This window comes from Sebastes fasciatus, chromosome 10 (genome assembly GCF_043250625.1).
Source record: "Sebastes fasciatus isolate fSebFas1 chromosome 10, fSebFas1.pri, whole genome shotgun sequence".
Taxonomy (NCBI): Eukaryota; Metazoa; Chordata; class Actinopteri; order Perciformes; family Sebastidae; genus Sebastes; species Sebastes fasciatus.
In genome coordinates, this window is record NC_133804.1 from 28,563,870 (window position 1) to 28,583,319 (window position 19,450).

Here is a 19,450-nt window from a genome sequence, read left to right on the forward strand (position 1 = left end):
TGCAGTCTCCAGTGGATTAACCAGAAAATGATGATCGTGTTTTATTTTCTGCTGATGCTCAGAGTCGGGCGTAAGTACATGTAGAAATATCAGATTTGCTCCAGATATATATTTATAGTTTTGACAGTAATTTAGCAGCACATGCATGATTCTCTCTCTGTCATTAATCACTGATCAATGCTTCTCTAATATTTTCAGGATGCACAGATGATCAGATCTTTGAGACAAAGGCTGTTGGTGTTGGAGATAATGTGACTTTGACGTGTCCTCGCCAGAAACCTTCGTCCACAGAAACTTTGTTTTGGGTCAGAGTTGTTTCTGGAAACTTTCCTGAATTCTTAGGAGGAACATTAACTGTTAATTATGAGGAAGTTGATAAGACTCAACACATTACAGCAGAACAATGACCTGGAACATTTCTTCTGCATATTCATGAAACAAAGCCAAGCGATACAGGAGTTTACTACTGTATAAAAGTAAACCAACTCAAAATGACATTTTTGAAAGGAACATTTCTGAGAGTTAAAGGTAAATAAAATACAGAAAAAGTATCACATTACTTAAAAGATTTATTCATTTATGCTTACATCAAACATTTAATAAAAGCAGATTACATAGTTTAATGTTTTGCTACATTTTTGTAAGATACTACATGTTTCAATTGTTTATGTATATAAATTAAAAAAATATCTTTTTATTGAAGTGAGTAAAGCATGTTTTTTATCGTCTTTGTATTTCCCAGGACCAGAACCTGATATCTCTGCCGTCATTCAAGACTTTCCGTCTGATCCGGTCCGTCCAGGAGACTCAGTGACTCTGCAGTGTTCAGTCCTCTCTGACTCTGAGAGCAAATGTCCAGGAGAACACAGTGTGTTCTGGTTCAGAGCCAGATCAGATGAATCTCATCCCAGTTTAATTTACGCTCATGGAAACGGTGGTGAATGTGAGAATAGTACCGAGGCTCGCTCTCAACAGGAATGTGTCTACAGCTTTTCTAAGAACGTTGGCTCCTCTGATGCCGGGACTTATTACTGTGCTGTGGCCACGTGTGGGGAGATATTATTTGGAAATGGAACAAAACTGGACGTGGAAGGTAAATGCAGATCATTTCCATATAAACCATTAATAATCATTACTTTTGATTCTGGTAGAAACAATTAAAATCAAGTATCACAAAGCATTTGTTCCTCCTGCGTTATAACTAGGGCTGTCAATTGATTAAAGAAATGTATTTGCGATTAATCGCACATTTGTTTATCTGTTTAAAATGTATCTTAAAGGGAGATTTGTCAAGTATTTAATACTCTTATCAACATGGGAGTGGGCAAATATGCTGCTTTATGCAACTGTATGTATATATTTATTATTGGAAATCAATTAAAAACACAAAACAATGACACATATTGTCCAGAAACCCTCACAGGTACTGCATTTAGTATAATAAATATGCTCAAATCATAACATGGCAAACTGCAGCCCAACAGGCAACAGCAGCTATCAGTGTGTCAGTGTGCTGACTTGAATATGACTTGCCTCAAACTGCATGTGATTATCATAAAGTGTGCATGTCTGTAAAGGGGAGACTCGTGGGTACCCATAGAACCCATTTTCATTCACATATCTTGAGGTCAGAGGTCAACGGACCCCTTTGAAAATGGCCATGACAGCTTTTCCACGCCAAAATTTTGCGCAAGTTTGGCGCCTTTTTTAACCTAGATGCCAGTACCTTCACTCTAGCTTTAAAACTGAGCCTGCGACAACCTCCGAAAGATCGGTTACGCTAATGCATTAAAGAAATTAGTGGCTTTAAAACTATTTTGCATTGACACGTTATTATCGCGTTAACTTTGACAGCCCTAGTTATAACATCTTGACAGAATAATTGTTAACCTTCATTATTTGCTCCTTTTCATATTGTTTCAGGACTCAACATCTGGGATCTGCAGAAGGCCAACGCAGTTTTGATTCTGTCAAGTGCAGCTTTGGCTATAAGTCTGATTGTTATTACCTTCCTGATTTATACCATCAAGATGAAAACGTGTGATTGTTGCAACGGTAATAGAAGTTTCTCATACAGTATTTTGCAAAAGCTAACTTTCTAGGATGTACATTACTGATTTGTGTAAATGAACCTACAGCATCTTTCTTCTCATATCTGTGTTTTTATTTCATAATACAGCTGCTGTTGCTCTGCAAACAAATGCTGCAACAGCCAGAGGTCATCACCAAAGTCAGCAGGTAATGTGTATAAACAAAATATGTAGCTGGAAAAGTTATTGACATATTTTTCTCTCAACATATATGAATATTAACTTCTGCCATCTGATAACATTTTTCCATATATTTCCTCAGAGAGATGAGTACTCAACAGCTCATTATGCTCCAACCCTCACCAAGAGGAAAATTGGCAGAGCAGAGAGAGGAATGTAAAAGTACCAGAGGGAAAGACAATCTACGCTGATGTCAGGACTTGGGTGATAGATTAACAATCTACTGGATCTGCTAGTTAAAGATAGACTGTTGTAAATATGCTGCTTTGCATCAATTTCACTTCTGATATCGGTAACAATATTTTATTTAGATAACCTTAAACATGTTTCATGTATCTTTTTGACATTATTTTCTGTCCCATCCGTTTGCAATCATTGGAAGACTTTTTTTTTATAAAAGGGCATGAATTATCATGATGCAAAATGTAATAGTTTTAATGGCTTTTGGTGATATTCTTCAGCATCTCATATCTATTGATTCTTGTTTAATTTTTGTGCATTTTTTTTATTAAAGTCTTTTAATGAAGGTGTATAATTCTACCACTCAAACAGGCTTTTTGAAAGATTTACCTTGAAATAGTCGGAGGGTTGAGGAAGGTTTCTTTGTGTCTCTTTTTTAAGGTTTTTCAGGTAAAACTTTAGTTTTTTCTTTGCTTTTATAATGGCATAGTTTAATTTTTAAATGTTTACTCATGATCTGTTTATTTTGAAAATCACTTTATAAGTTAGCATCTAGTAGAAGACAGTAAGATTGATTGGTTTTCTTGTTTAATGTTTGCAACACAGTGGAAACAAATAAAATACTTTTAAAGTAAGAGACTCAAACAGCGTCATCATTTTATATTGCTTAATGTTCCTTATTTGTGCTTGCTCATGCTGATCTCTTACCACACTTACAACATTGATTTTCAAATGTCGTATTGCTATTAAGACTTCACACTACAAACATGTTACTCACATTTGCTCGTGAAAATAAAAAACAAACAGACTTTGCAAATAGATTTTGCATGAATAACAAATCCACAAGGTTCAACTAGTAGGCCTTTAATGCATTTTAGCACTTCTCGTTTCCTCGTCTGGAGGTCAAAGGGTTTATGATTAGATGCATGAAATAAGGTCTGTGGTTAACACAGGCTTAAGAGATTTTATTTTTTTATTTTACAATATTAAAATACGACAGTAAATATCCCACTCGAGGATTTTGAAGCCTTAACGTGTTTTCAAAAAGGCGGTTGCTAACAAGTGGCTAAATGAGACTACTAAACGTCATCACGCCGACACGTCCGCCTTTACTTTATTTTCTGTAATAATCCAAAATCCAATGGAAGAATCTCATTGGCTTTTTGTCGAGGGAACACAGGGCGATGCTAACTTCCTGGTTGGCCTGCAAAAATACGTCATCCCTGCACCACTCTATCACTACTGTAACAGCATGAACCAGGGTCGTGTGTAGAAGGTAACCCATGGGTTGGGAAACTCTCGCAAGATAGTTAAGATTAGGTATTGATCTCGAATGGATAAGGTTAAGATAGGTTGTTGGGATACGAGTCTTGTGAGAGTTTTTGCCGCATTGTGCAATGTGCATGTTACCTACTACTGCATTTACCCCTTTGAAAATCATAAAGTGGGCATGTCTGTAAAGGGGAGACTTGTGGGTACCCATAGAACCCATTCTCATTCACATGTCTTGAGGTCAGAGGTCAAGGGACCCCATTGAAAATGGCCATGCCAGTTTTTCCTTCGCCAAAATCTAAATTAAGTTTGGAGTGTTATTTAGCCTCCTTTGCGAGAAGCTAGTATGACATGGTCATAGACATGGACATGGACATCTGCCACGACCGGTTGGGTTTAGAGAGAGAGAGAGAGAGAGAGAGAGAGAGAGAGAGAGAGAGAAAGAGACAGAGAGACATACAGAGACATACGGGCTTTCCAGCGGAGCTTCCAGCTATCTCGGTCCTCCATACATCTGGCTAGCTCGCCAGCACTCTTCACTCTGCATCTCTCCTCAGCACGTCCATGTATGTTGGTGTGGGACGTCCCCATGATCGATGCCTGTGCGTTGGCTCCCACAGCACCATCATGCTTGCTGGGAGTTCTTGATGTCTTTGGCAGTGACCGGCAAGTCTCATTCTCCTGGCTGCCACTTTCTCGCTTAGCCTTGCTAGTCTCTTGCCTTTTTATAAAAGTTAAAACAACAGTGCGAGCCCAGCTTCCGGAGGCTAAAACAGAGAGTGAGAAAGGTAGAAAAGCCCCTTTGTACTGACACTTTAGTTTGAAGCGCAACCACACCAATGCTAAAGTTTCCATGCATCATTTGTTCGTCCGTGGTGACTGTGAATGTGTGTGTCTTCTTGTGTGTGTTTGTGTGAAAGTAGAAATGGCGTTATGGCTAAACAAACGCGCTGGTCCCTATAAATAGATAGGTTGTTGGTCGTTCTTTTTGCTTTCTTTTTACACCTTTCAAACAAACCCCCACTCTAACTCTTTGATGATTATTTTGAGGCCAGAGTTTGTGGTGTTGCACTGGGCTGCATTATATTGTCAGGTGTTCCTGTCCATGTTATAGTGGGGGTGTCGACCACTGCACATACTGTATGGTGGCCTACGATTGTTTTATATTAATCACCTTGTTAATGGTAAATGGTAAATGGACTTGGACTTATATAGCGCTTTTCTAGTCTTCCGACCACTCAAAGCGCTTTTCACTACATGTCAGTATTCACCCATTCACACACACATTCATACACTGATGGTAGAGGCTACTAAGGTGCCAACTTTGCCCATCAGGATTTAATCTAAATACTCATTCACACACCGATGGCTATGCCTGCGGGAGCAATTTGGGGTTGAGTGTCTTGCTCAAGGACAGATCGACATGTGACCCGGAGCAGCCGAGGATCGAACCACCGACCTTCCGATTGGTGGACAACCTGCTCTACCCTCTGAGCCACAGCCGCCCACAACACAATCAGTGCATTGTTTTATTTGTGGTTCCCTCCCTCAGATAAAGATATGCAGGTCAGAAACTGTAAATTGTCTCCAGGTTAATGTAATACTGTGAGAGCGTCGCTCTGCTGCTTCCTCTCACCAGCCCTCTGAAAAGAAGTGATGTGAGTATAGAGGATGGATGGTTTAACAGCCCTCCTCTGTACGCTGTGCTCTTCCTGTTCAAGTGATTGACAGGCAGAGTGGGCGGGTCATCATTGATGATGTGGAGCATCTGAATTGGCTCACACAACATTTAAAATGGCTCCTCTATCATCGTGTATCACTCTTGCAAATGGCTGGATGCATCTTTTTTAAATGCACACAAATCAATCTGATCTATAAATCTCTGTTTAGTGCTACAGACATTGTTGTAGGGTTTCCTGTTAGACCTAAATACATAGGCCTGTATATTTACAGATAAATAATAACAAAGGCTAGGCTAGGTTAGCTATTGGAAAAAGTTAATTGTAAATCTTCTGTTTGTGGAATCATTTCACTTTCACTAAAAGATGGCAGTGATGTAAAGAGAGCAAATTATATATGTTGTCAAATCCAATCTAATACAGAGGAGCCATTTAATGTAGAAAAGGGAGAAAAATGTTTTATCCTGAATATGTGCACAAATACAGACACTCAATGGTGTGAAGAACACACAAACAAAGACTTAGATTGGCAAAGCATTTCAAGCTCGGCACTCTTCCTTAGAAAGCATCCCAATCACAAAATCCAGACAAACTGTTAATATTTTTAACTGCATTGTTTTACATGTGTCACACACTTAGTGTTGTGTAGGATTTGGCGGCATCTAGTGGTGTGGCTGCAGATTGCAACCAACTGAGTACCCCTCCGCTCACTCCTAGCTTTCCAAGACTGCAGTAACGTGAGCCGCACAGTGCAAAACTGTGGTAACGCCATTCACTTCGCTCAGAGGCCATCCTTACCAAAATAGCACTACTTTAGGAGCAACTGAAGTCAGACGGCGGCTGGCGGTACCACGGTTTACACTCTGCAGCTCACGTTACCGCAGTTTCACGTGTGTCGGACAACTATGATGGCCTTCTGGTTTCAGGTGATTATACACTAATGAAAACACAGTTAGAAAACATAGTAAAAATTGAAAAAATGCACCTGCCATCTAGTTTCTATCTAGGCTACAACCTTCATAAATATGGTGGTACAAGATAGATCTAGATATACCCGACTACTACGACTAACATAAAAAATATAAACATAGAATAACTAATATATATATTGTGCAAGTTACAATGTTTTGTTTTTAAATTAAAAATAGTAATAATTGAAGTAGTACAACAGTGAATGAAAACAAAATTTCGTGCAGCAGATTATTTTTGGGTAACTATAGTTCACATTAAGATCAAATCATCTGTTGAGGTTACTCTCTGTGTCAGTTGTAGAAAACCACCATGAAACAAATACGTGCTGTCGGTGTTTTGTCATGTGTTTAAGCTGGGCAATGGGTGGTATTATTTCCACTGGTGGTTTAGTGAAACACTAACATAACGAGGGGCCAATCGGATTGCTCTGAAATTGTTCCCTCCCACTTCATATGATTACATTAAGGCGAATCGTCTTCCAGTACGATCTAATTTAACTGCAGTCTCCAGTGGATTAACCAGATAATGATGATCGTGTTTTATTTTCTGCTGATGCTCAGAGTCGGGCGTAAGTACATGTAGAAATATCAGATTTGCTCCAGATATATATTTATAGTTTTGACAGTAATTTAGCAGCACATGCATGATTCTCTCTCTGTCATTAATCACTGATCAATGCTTCTCTAATATTTTCAGGATGCACAGATGATCAGATCTTTGAGATAAAGACTGTTGATGTTGGAGATGATGTGACTTTGACGTGTCCTCGCCAGGAATCTGAATCCCAAGAAACTTTGTTTTGGGTCAGACTTGTTTCTGGAAATTTTCCTGAATTTTTGGGAGGAACGTTTATTTTTGATTATAAGGCTGTTAATAAGACTCCTCGCTTTACAGCAGAACAAGGACCTGGAACATTTCTTCTGCATATTCATGAAACAAAGCCAAGCGATACTGGAGTTTACTACTGTATAAAAGTAAACCAACTCAAAATGACATTTTTGAAAGGAACATTTCTGAGAATTAAAGGTAAATAAAATACAGCAAAAGTATCACATTACTTAAAAAATGTATTCATTTATGCTTACATCAAACATTTAATAAAAGCAGATTACATAGTTTAATGTTTTGCTACATTTTTGTAAGATACTACATGTTTCAATTGTTTATGTATATAAATTAAAAAAAAAATCTTTTAATTGAAGTGAGTAAAGCATGTTTTTTATCGTCTTTGTATTTCCCAGGACCAGAACCTGATATCTCTGCCGTCATTCAAGACTTTACGTCTGATCCGGTCCGTCCAGGAGACTCAGTGACTCTGCAGTGTTCAGTCCTCTCTGACTCTGAGAGCAAATGTCCAGGAGAACACAGTGTGTTCTGGTTCAGAGCCAGATCAGATGAATCTCATCCCAGTTTAATTTACGCTCATGGAAACGGTGGTGAATGTGAGAATAGTACCGAGGCTCACTCTCCACAGAAATGTGTCTACAGCTTTTCTAAGAACGTTGGCTCCTCTGATGCCGGGACTTATTACTGTGCTGTGGCCACGTGTGGGGAGATATTATTTGGAAATGGAACAAAACTGGACGTGGAAGGTAAATGCAGATCATTTCCATATTAACCATTAATAATCATTACTTTTGATTCTGGTAGAAACAATTAAAATCAAGTATCACAAAGCATTTGTTCCTCCTGCGTTATAACTAGGGCTGTCAATCGATTAAAGAAATGTATTTGCGATTAATCGGACATTTGTTTATCTGTTTAAAATGTATCTTAAAGGGAGATTTGTCAAGTATTTAATACTCTTATCAACATGGGAGTGGGCAAATATGCTGCTTTATGCAAATATATGCATGTATTTATTATTGGAAATCAATTAAAAACACAAAACAATGACACATATTGTCCAGAAACCCTCACAGGTACTGCATTTAGTATAATAAATATGCTCAAATCATAACATGGCAAACTGCAGCCCAACAGGCAACAACAGCTGTCAGTGTGTCAGTGTGCTGACTTGACTATGACTTGCCCCAAACTGCATGTGATTATCATAAAGTGGGCATGTCTGTAAAGGGGAGACTCGTGGGTACCCATAGAACCCATTTTCATTCACATATCTTGAGGTCAGAGGTCAACGGACCCCTTTGAAAATGGCCATGACAGCTTTTCCACGCCAAAATTTTGCGCAAGTTTGGCGCCTTTTTTAACCTAGATGCCAGTATCTTCACTCTAGCTTTAAAACTGAGCCTGCGACAACCTCAGAAAGATCTGTTAAGCTAATGCGTTAAAGAAATTAGTGGCTTTAAAAAGATTTTGCATTGACACGTTATTATCGCCTTAACTTTGACAGCCCTAGTTATAACATCTTGTCAAAATAGTTGTTAATTTTCATTATTTGCTCCTTTTCATATAGTTTCAGGACTCAACATCTGGGATCTGCAGAAGGCCAACGCAGTTCTGATTCTGTCATGTGCAGCTTTGGCTATAAGTCTAATTGTTATTGCCTTCCTGATTTATACCATCAAGATGAAAACGTGCGATTGTTGCAACGGTAATAGAAGTTTCTCATTCAGTATTTTGCAAAAGCTAACTTTCCCAGGATTACTGATTACTGATTTGTGTAAATGAACCTACAGCGTCTTTCTTCTTATATCTGTGTTTTTATTTTATAATACAGCTGCAACAGCCAGTGGTCATCACCAAAGTCAGCAGGTAAGGAATTTAAAGAAATGTTCTCTATATATATGTAAATATTAATGCATGCTGTCACATGAGATTTTTCCACATTTTTTATTTATATAGAGAGATGAGCACTCATTGACCTATTCTGCTCCAACCTTCACCAAGAGGAAAACTGGCAGAGCAGAGAGAAGAAAGGTAGAAACAGCAGAGGGAGAGACGATCTACAATGATGTCAGGACTCGAGTGATAGATTAACAATCTACTGGATATGCTAGTTAAAGATAGACTGTTGTAAATATGCTGCTTCACATCAATTTCACATCTGATATCGGTAACAATATTGTATTTCGGTAACCTTAAACATGTTTCATGTATCATTTTGACATTATTTTCTGTCCCATCCGTTTGCAATCATTGGAAGACTTTTTTATATAAAAGGGCATGAATTATCATGATGCGAAATGTAATAGTTTTAATGGCTTTTGGTGATATTCTACAGCATCTCATATCTATTTGTTTCTTTTTTAAGGTTTTTCAGGTAAAACTTTAGTTTTCTCTTTGCTTTTATAATGACATAGTTTAACTTTTAAATGTTTACTCATGATCTGTTTATTTTGAAAATAACTTTATAAGTTAGCATCTAGTATAAGACAGTAAGATTGATTGGTTTTCTTGTTTAATGTTTGCAACACAGTAGAAACAAATAAAATACTTTTAAAGTAAGAGACTCAAACAGCGTCATCATTCTATATTGCTTAATTGTTCTTATTTGTGCTTGCTCAAGCTGATATCTTACCACACTAAAAATCTATTGATTTTCAACATTTTTATTAAAACATGTTACTCACATTTGCTCATGAAAATAAAAAACAAACAGACTTTGCAAATAGATTTTGCATGAATAAAAATCCAGAATCCTAAAAAGGGTATTGGTCCCCCAACTTCTAATTGATCAACATTGCCAGGTTGACATTTTTGGTGTTGTGTAAAATGTCTACTGGATGGATAGCAGTGAAATCTGGTACACAGTGATTAATGAAATACATGGGAGGGGCAGCCCTGTGGCTCAGTTGTTCAGTCCCCAGTTCATGTCAGTGAACTGCTATGTATCTGCCAACCACAACTTCCTGCAAAAAACATGTTTAAAAATATACAGTATGAAAAAATGTCAGCAGACAGCTACTCAGGTGTGTATATATATATATATATAACCCCCTCCATCTTTCTGTTCTCACAGCACCTTGTAAAGGCCTTCTGCATGTCTGTTGTGAGAACAACAAGCAAAGCCACACGCAACAGCTACACTGACAGGCTCACGCTCAGGCTGTGGTGGGCCGCTTCTCCGCCCTTTGACCAACCATCAAGGATGTTTACTCAGAACAGAACTGACGATGGGCTTCAACAGGATGTGTAGTGAGGGTAAAGTTGCAAGGAGTGAAATGACTGGTCTACTTTTACTTACTTCTTAATGTGCTCTTTCAAAGTACAAATAATGTCCATCTGTCATGTGTTTTTAAAGATGCAATCATCGTGTGCATCTGCAATCTTTAAATATCGCAGCTGCACATTAGTTCATGATTTTATTTAAACGTAAATATATTGATTCATTGGTGATTAATGTGGACAGGCTGCATGTTTATTGCTGCACCAAGTGATGCGCCTGTCAAAGCCTTTTGTCAATTATCTGGCAAACGCCTACTCTCGCCAAAAAGATAGAAGATGACCAGTGATCGATCTCCCACCTCTGACAGCAACTACCAATGAAAAGCACCAAACCGCAGAAAAGTGATAAAAAAACTGTCATGACATTGCGAGACCTTACCCTTTTCCTTTTCCTGTAAGTTGTTGTGATATTATTAGAAATCATAAAGCATATCACCACTTTTCTAGCTTCCTGAGGCTACAACAGAGTGAGAAAGGTAGAAAAGCCCCTTTGTTTTTTGGCACCTTAGTTTGAAGCGTAACCACAACAATGCTTAAGTTTCCATGCATCATTTGTTTGTCAATGGTGACGGTGAATACGTGTCTATCTGCGTGTATTTGTGCACACGGAGAAAAAGCAGATGGTACAGAGCAGGACTCAAAGTACATGAAAGTATTCACTGCAGGGCTTTTTGTTTTAAATCTTTTTACAGTTGTTACTTTTTCCTGCGTTCACCCTTCAGTATATCTAACTGTGTATTATGTGAACATTATGCTGTACTTTTGGCAAGGAATCTTTGATTTATGGTCATTTTATATTTGTCCAGCAACATTTATATTAAGAACAAAACTAACATTTTTGGGCTTGTGGGCCACAATATGTTGACCCTGCTGAAGGCCACAGACCACAATGCAGCGGTCTGACAAATGTCACTGCAGTTTTTTTCCGTTCTATTTTCAGTCTCTACAGCTTGTGAGTTAAGTGAAGATGTGCTACAAAACCCCCACTCTGTTTTGGTCATTCTTTTGATGCCAGAGTTTGTGGTGTTGTACTTGATTACTATATTGGCAGCTGTTGCTGTTATTATGAGGCTGTCCAGTGTAAAAAGCTTCCTTTTTATTTAAAAATCATTAGGACTGGGATGATACACCTGTCTCTCGATTCAATACTATCACGATACTTGGGTGCCAATTCGATATGTAGTGAGATTTTTAATGTTTTGCGATTTGATTACGATTTATTGCGATTTTTGTTAACTTTTTATAACACCATGGGAAAAAGTTGAATCATACACCTCTAGTCTCACAGTATATAGACTTATTAGACTTATATATCTAAATTAATACAGTAAAAATGTTTGATTTTCAGCATGTATGTAGTCAGAGATATCCTGAAGTCAAATATATCAGTCATTGTCAGGCATTGTTTATTAGATTTTTTTCCAGCAACCCAAAAGTCAAAGAATAGACATTTCCCTCACGAATTATTGCTATTTTCTTTTTAATTTATAAGGGACGTGTAACGTTTTATACTTCTGGTGAATATAATCCAATCAATCTTATTTCCATATATGTATTTTGTATATACAGTTCCCTTTGTTAACACCTTATTTTGAAAACCAGATGTAGTTACACGTGTATACTTCCGCTATTTTCGCCAAGTCCATCGCTAGCTCTCCCGTTAGCTCCGTTCTCTTTATACATCCATGGTCGACTCCATCGGGGACATTTGAATGCATTTAACATAAACGGCCGACTTTTTTTTTTTTGGGTGACGGATATGACGTCACGTTACTCAGACTACAACAATAAAAGCGGTAACTTCCTTCTACCTCCGCTTAGACTCAAATGAAGCAAATATCGATTCTGGCATTATAAAATCTACTTCAAAATTGTAATTGTAAAAAAAATATATATTTTTTAAATCATGCTGTTTCACAAGGTCTTGGCTTTAAATCTGTTCTTATTTTATTTGGATTTTTCTCTTAGGCCCACATGGATTCCCTCCTTCAGATCAAGACATGCAGGTCAGTTGAATCAAAAACTCTATATGTCTTCTAGGTGAATGTGTTTCTGTGATAGTGGTGCTCTGCTCCTCCCCTTCAACTCCTGACTAGGAAATTAGCAGGTGTAGTTTCAGTATGATGTAACAGCCTTACCCCCACTCTGTCTGCTGTGCTCTTTCTTATGATGTGTTTTGCCAACACGTTCACATCCCAACTTATCACATACTGACGCTTTGTCAGCGTCACTTTTCAGTTGCAGTAAACGTGCTTAACGCTGTGAGTTAAACAAAAACACTTGCTTGGGTTTAGGTAACAAAACCACTTAGTTAACAACAGTTAAAAACAACATGGTTGGGCTTCAAATTACTACGTTTGTAAAGTGAAACTTTACGTGTGACTTGATGTGTGAATATGGGACACAAACGAACAGCTGATTGTAACGTGAAAGTGAAACTTATAGCAGCAGTGGGTAGAATTGGAGCAAATATGATTAAAAAAAAGCAAATATGAAGCACCGCCCACCAGCCGGAGCAAATCTACATGTATGTGAAAGAGACCAACACCCTGCAGTTCCCCTCACCTCTACAGAGGGTTTCAGCTCAATGTTTAGATTTTACCGCCCGTTACTTGTTTTGTTTCACTCTCACTTCCACTCACATGACGCTCTTCCTGTCGCAGCAGGCCGTTCTTTTCAGCTAGATGTGGAAATCACTAATCTGACCCGCCAGATGGTTTGTTACACAGAACCATCTGAGAAGCCGTCATTGGAAACTGTTTAGAAAAGGGCAGGCACTTTCAAAAAATACGTGGCAGGTGATTGGATGAACTATCTGTCAATCAAACTCTGGTCGGGACTCGGGAGAAGAGCGAAAACGTCGATTTCAATGCCGTTCTTTGCTCTTCTTTCAATGAAGAACTACTCTCATTCTAAAAATAACTGATATTGCAGCATCCACGCTAACCTCTTCAGGAGCCGCCATTGTTGTTTAAAACCAATAGTCGCCCCTCTGTGTTATCTCACTGAGTCTCACACACCTAACCCACGCCTGTAGCTGCCAGTAGCTCCTCACAGGATGCTGATTGGTCCGTGCTCTGGCTTGCCAGCCAAAAACGCATTACGTGAAGTCTGACAAGATGGATTTTCTGTGAGATGTGATTCCGCGACATCTTGAGAATCCAGCTGCCGTGCAAAGTAAGGAACTCACTTTGCAGATTCAAATCATTTCGTCCAGTTCAGTTGAATGATTCGTAGTCACCGACTATGAAGTTCATTCACATTTTTCCTCAGTCGGTATTGTAAAAGAGTGAGCAGATCATTAACATTATTACACGGCTGTGTTGAATACTCGATTCTGATTGGTCAATCACGGAGTTCTGCGGTCTGTAATTTCTCTATAACATACCGTTGCTATGTATAACAGACCGTTGCTATGTATAACATACCGTTGCTATGTATAACAGATCATTGCTATGGGCACAGCTCTGATGTCAGACTCTGGCGGACCGTTTTTGTGTCAAAATATTGTTTTCTTAAGTAAGTACCCGTGTAATAGGCGGGATAATGTACAGCTAGCGGGTCATTGTTGTGCAGCATCGCCCTGTCCGGGATTCTTTCACAACAATGACCGGCTGGCTGTACATTATCCCTTACATATGTTTTGATCAAATCCAATCAAATCATAACCATTGCTAAAGCATTGAACATACAATACAATGATCAATGCTAAGGGAGGACGAAGTGTGCCAATCATGTAGTGTGCATTTGGGCTGAATGAACTGATTGGACGGGCTTATTAAAGTCCTACAACAGCCACAAATAACACTTTTTTTTTAAATTTTTTTGTCAAAGCATTTTATTTATTCATTGCTGCGGGGATGTAAAGAGAATTTCAACAAATATAATCAAAAATGTTTTTAGTTAGATTACCAACCCTGGCTTTAAGACAATACAAAAACATGAATCAAAAATATTTTAGCACCTGCTGTCTATTTCAGGATTTATGGAAATCAGACTACAACCCAAAAAATACTAAAGATGTACAACATATTTTTGGATAACTGTAGTTCACATTATGATCAATCATCTGTTGTGTTTACTCTCTGTGTCAGTTCTAGAAACCCACAATGAAACAAAAGCGTGCTGTTGTTGTCGTTTCATGTGTTTAGGTTGGAAAAAGCGGTTGATTTTATTTCCACCGTGGTGGTTAACGCCAACATAATGAGAAGCCAATCAGATTGCTCTGAAACTGTTCCCCTCCCACTTGATATGACTATATCATGTTGAATCACTTCATAATGCGGTCTAATCTAACAGCAGCTTCAAGTGGAAAAATGATTTTGTTTTATTTTCTGCTGATGCTCAGAGTCGTTCGTAAGTACATGTAGAATTGTCAGATTTGCTCCAGATATATATTTATAGTTCTGACATGTTCTTACAGTGATTTAGGAGAGAGCATATGTGATTCTTTCTCTGTTGTTAATGTAAAATAATGTCTTTTCAGGATGCACAGATGATCAGATCTTTGAGACAAAGACTGTTGGTGTTGGAGATGATGTGAGGCTGACTTGTACCCGCAGGTTTTCAGGAAGCTTGTTTTGGATCAGGCTTGTTTCTGGAGACATTCCTAAAATCTTGGGAAAAACCTATGGCTTTGAGAGAGATCCTCGCATTACAGCCACAGAAGAGCCTGGAACATTTGTTCTGCATATTAGAAATGCAAGGCTAAGTGATACTGCAGTTTACTACTGTGTGAAAACATACCAACAAAAGTTCACATTTTTGAAAGGAACAGACCTGAGAGTTGAAGGTAAATAATCCCTTAATTGCATAACAGCTTCGTTTTAAAAAAATTTCATGACAACATTTGTCTTTTGTTAAAAAATTAATGTTTGTTTTTTTAATTTCCCAGGACCAGACCCTGATATCACCGCAGCCCCTCCATCTGATCCAGTCCGTCCAGGAGCCTCAGTGACTCCGCAGTGTTCAGTCCTCTCTGACTCTGAGAACAAAACGTGTCCAGGAGAACACAGTGTGTGCTGTTTTAGAGCTGGATCATATCAATATCGTCCAAGTTGTAATTATACTCAAGGAAACGGTGTTAAAGAACATGAAAAGAACTCAGAGGGACTCTCGACAAAGAAATGTGTCTACAGTTTCTTCAAGAACGTCAGCTCCTCTGATGCCGGGACTTATTACTGCGCTGTGGCCACGTGTGAGGAGATATTTAATGGAAACAGCTCAAAACTCGAGGCTGAAGGTAACTGTATCATATTTATGTACCATAACATCATAAATTACACTTTGACAAATTGTTAACTTTAATTATTTTGCTCCTTTTTCATATTTTGTCAGCAGTGTGGGATTCGCAGAAGCACAATACAATCCTCGTTCTGTTATGTGCTGCTTTGGCTATAAGTCTGATTGTTATAGCCTTTCTCATTTATTCAATTAAGAAACTCAAGAAAAAATCGTGTAACGTTTACAACGGTAAGCACAGTCACTCATACGTCTATCTATCTATCAAACAGTATTTGGCAAAACTAGATTCACATTAATGCTGTGTTTTTATTTTTATAATACAGCTGCAGTTGTGCAAATAAATGCTGCAACAGCCAGTGGTCTTCAGCAAAGTCAGCAGGTAAGATATGTAAAGAAAAGATCTAGCTGGAAAGTTGTCAGCATGTTTTTTTTTTCCTCAAATTGTAATAAATGTTGTCTCCATATATTTTCTCAGACAGATGAGGATTCATTGGTTTATTCTGCACCAACCTTCACTGGTAGGAAAACTAGCAAAGGAGGGACAAGGGGTGCAAAAGCAGAGGAGGAAGAGAGTATCTACACTGACGTCAGGGCTCCGGGGCTGGATTAACTGACTGAAGTCTGGATTTTATGTCCGCACACTGGGAAATTAATTTCACCTCTAAAGTTGGTAAATAAATCTTTATTTTGGATGACTTAAAAACATGTATTGTATTTCCTTTGAGATTATATTTATCTGTTTTGTAAAAAAATAATATAATGGTTAAGCTTTTTGTAATATACCTGTAGGGATCTCATATCTATAAACATTTGTTTCATTGTGAGTTGTTATTAAAGTTGTGAACTCTGAGAAGATCTGTCTCTTTGTATTTGTATATATATATTATGAACTTTCAAGTCTGTTAACTTCCTCCATGACCAACATCTACGTACTGTCTGTGTCAATGCTATTGGTGGTTGTATCGATGTGTTGTTTTCGTCTTAATAAATAAATATACATTATGACAAGACATACTAATGAAATTAAAGATATTACTTTTAACCTATTACTGCACGGTTTTTCAGTGTGACTCACTAATTGAATGTCTTGTTAAATGAATGAGAGCAACATGGCAAAAACAGCTATTAAAAGTAATAACCCAGTGGACTCAAACAACGACATATTACATAACTGTAATAGTTTCAGTGTTACTAACGAAGCATGATCATCTGTTAACACATACAATCCAGATTTATGAACACACTGCGAATTTAAAAAAAATCCCCCCTCTGGGTATGACTAATAGATATAAATAGAAGAGAAACTGAAGCGGGGCCTGAAGTTACTGGTGACGGCATGTGAGTAAAGACGTTGATTGGCTGAATTTCAATAATATCAAGCTGAGTAAACCTCATCAGCTGATGAATTACCACTGTTGAGTCTCACTTTTTTCTTTAGGCGTTCTGAATACATAGATATTTCAACATAGATATTTCCACCACTGGTTTAGTTCATAGCTATCTAAGGACTTGTACTTCATATGAACTACAGATATTCAAAACTACAATAGTCAGAAGTGTCAGTACTCACTTCAAGCACTGAAGTATACTTTGGCTTTGCTCACAAAGTTCAGTGCAACTTCGGTCAAAGTTCAACAAATTGTAACTTTTCTACACAGTGCTGCTCTGAACACTGTGTCCGAAATCACTCCCTATATATAGTGCTCATAGTGCTTATAATAGGGACCAACGAATCCGCCTGAATCTAACGGCATTTTAAGTCGACACCGATGGATAGCTGCTGGTTTCTCTGGGGTTTTAAGAGTGGAGCAAAGCGAAGTAAAAACAAACTACGATGTGCAATATTGAGAAGACATGCCGTCTACAGCCCACAGCTCTACACCGTCCTTAGTCCCGCTCCTGGCACTGATTTGCTAAGCATTAGTCCCCAGGTCACATGTCGAAGAGTCCTTGGGCAAGATACTGACTGTGCCATCGGTGTGTGAATGAATATTTAGATCATCCTGAGGTTGGCACCTTGCCTCTGCTATCAGTGTGTGAATGGGTTAATGTTTGATCGTAATGTAAAGCACTTTGAGTGGTCAGAAGACTAGAAAGGCGATATATATAAATGCAATTTCTCGGGCTAATGTGCCAATTAACTGTCCTCTATTTTACTCTTTCATACTTTCACTCTTGCGTATGTATTCTAGATTAATTACTGTGTTGTACTTCTGTATGAAAACATGATGTAGATTTTTCACTGGTGATACTTGGTGTCCTGACAGGAAGCACAATGTCACTGATTTGATAGCTGTTCTGTACTTTTATGACTCCAGTTTCCTTATTACCCTACTAACTATTTTTGGCTGGGCGGCAGCATAGTAGGGGCCAGCCCTACAAACGTGAGTGTCTGTCACTGAATGAGTGAGTGAGAGTGATGAAGTTACACCATTGGTCCGTTGAGTTTCCCCATTGGCCGTTGGGCTTTCAAAATGAGTAGACGCGACAGTGTTTCTGCTTGTAACATCTTTGCCTCCACGATCAATCATCTGATCCACTTCCTCAATACATACGCGGTTGTTGTTGCTGTGCAATCATCCAGAAAGTCTCATTTGAGGAATTTAGGGGGGAGCTCTAAAATATTCTTTTTTTTCTTTTTTTTTTTTCTATACACATTTATATTTTCCAGAAAAAATTTCCAAATAAAGTTCCTGTGTCTTGCTTCCAAACTACTGGTATGTTCACAAATGTCATGGGATCCAACCATGGTCTGGTCTGTTTACCAAAGTAACGCAAACCATTTCCTGTCCACTGAAGTAGGACGATAACACTTTAGATTAGTTATCCAGAGCAACAAATTGTTGAACATGAACCTGATGATATCGTTGAATTCATTAAATTAAAGCATTACACTAAATTAAGGTGAGGAAAAACTGTCATGGCCATTTTCAAAGGGTCCCTTGATCACTGACCTCAAGATATGTGAATGAAAATGGGTTCTATGGGTACCCACGAGTCTCCCCTTTACAGACACGCCCACTTCATGATAATCACATGCAGTTTGGGGCAAGTCATAGTCAAGTCAGAACACTGACACACTGACAGCTGTTGTTGCCTGTTGGGCTGCAGTTTGCCATGTTATGATTTGAGCATATGTTTTATGCTAAATGCAGTACCTGTGAGGGTTTCTGGACAATATTTGTCATTGTTTTGTGATGTTAATTGATTTCCAATAATAAATATATACATACATTTGCATAAAGCAGCATATTTGCCCAGTTCCATGTTGATGAATCTCCCTTTAAAGGTACATTTTGAACAGATAAAAAATGTGCGATAAATCTCGATTAACTATTTTACTCGATTGACAGCCCTAGTGTGAATGGAGAAGAATGAGGTGAAAGGCTTCACAAAGACAAGGATGAGACTAATGTGACAGGAAGTGCACATTTGAATGTTTATTCTGTGATAACAAAATCAGATGCATTTGTCAATGTGACATACATTTTAGTGGCCACCTCCTTTACTCACTCAAATACCACGCAAGTTTCCGAAGAAGAGACAATTTCAAGATGATCCTGTTCTTGGTTACACTGCTTGTTCTTCATCGAGGATGTAAGTGCAAACAATTCAGTTAAGACTTTGCATGCCAACATGGAGGTTTTTGCATGATACATTTTATACTGCTCATCATATACTAATTGTCATTTATTGTTTCACATG

At 38.2% G+C, this 19,450-nt stretch overlaps 3 protein-coding genes and 1 pseudogene across 5 annotated transcripts in view; all 4 read left to right on the plus strand.

Moving 5' to 3' along the window:
• Positions 1–19,450, plus strand: part of LOC141775662 (uncharacterized) — a 53,625-nt gene that overhangs the window by 31,428 nt on the left and 2,747 nt on the right. The window lies entirely within an intron of this gene.
• On the plus strand, positions 16–16,485 carry LOC141774864 (signal-regulatory protein beta-2-like). Of its 3 annotated transcripts, none has more exons than XM_074647676.1 (6): positions 16–70; positions 14,988–15,293; positions 15,396–15,743; positions 15,839–15,973; positions 16,069–16,124; positions 16,221–16,485. In XM_074647676.1, the coding sequence occupies exons 1-6, from the start codon at positions 28–30 to the stop codon at positions 16,353–16,355; spliced, it is 1,023 nt and encodes a 340-aa protein (XP_074503777.1). In that variant the 5' UTR covers positions 16–27; the 3' UTR covers positions 16,356–16,485. The 3 variants fall into 3 exon arrangements, with proteins under 3 accessions (XP_074503777.1, XP_074503778.1, XP_074503779.1); XM_074647677.1 differs by having other exon boundaries at positions 15,842–15,973; XM_074647678.1 differs by lacking the exon at positions 16–70 and adding an exon at positions 6,906–6,941.
• On the plus strand, positions 142–2,430 carry LOC141775888 (signal-regulatory protein beta-2-like; annotated as a pseudogene).
• Positions 7,075–12,597, plus strand: LOC141775889 (signal-regulatory protein beta-2-like; the record flags this gene model as incomplete). The annotated part of the gene is made up of 3 exons (XM_074649631.1): positions 7,075–7,399; positions 7,615–7,965; positions 12,542–12,597. Coding segments are annotated over 3 exons (732 nt in total), but the record flags the coding sequence as incomplete, so codon positions are not given.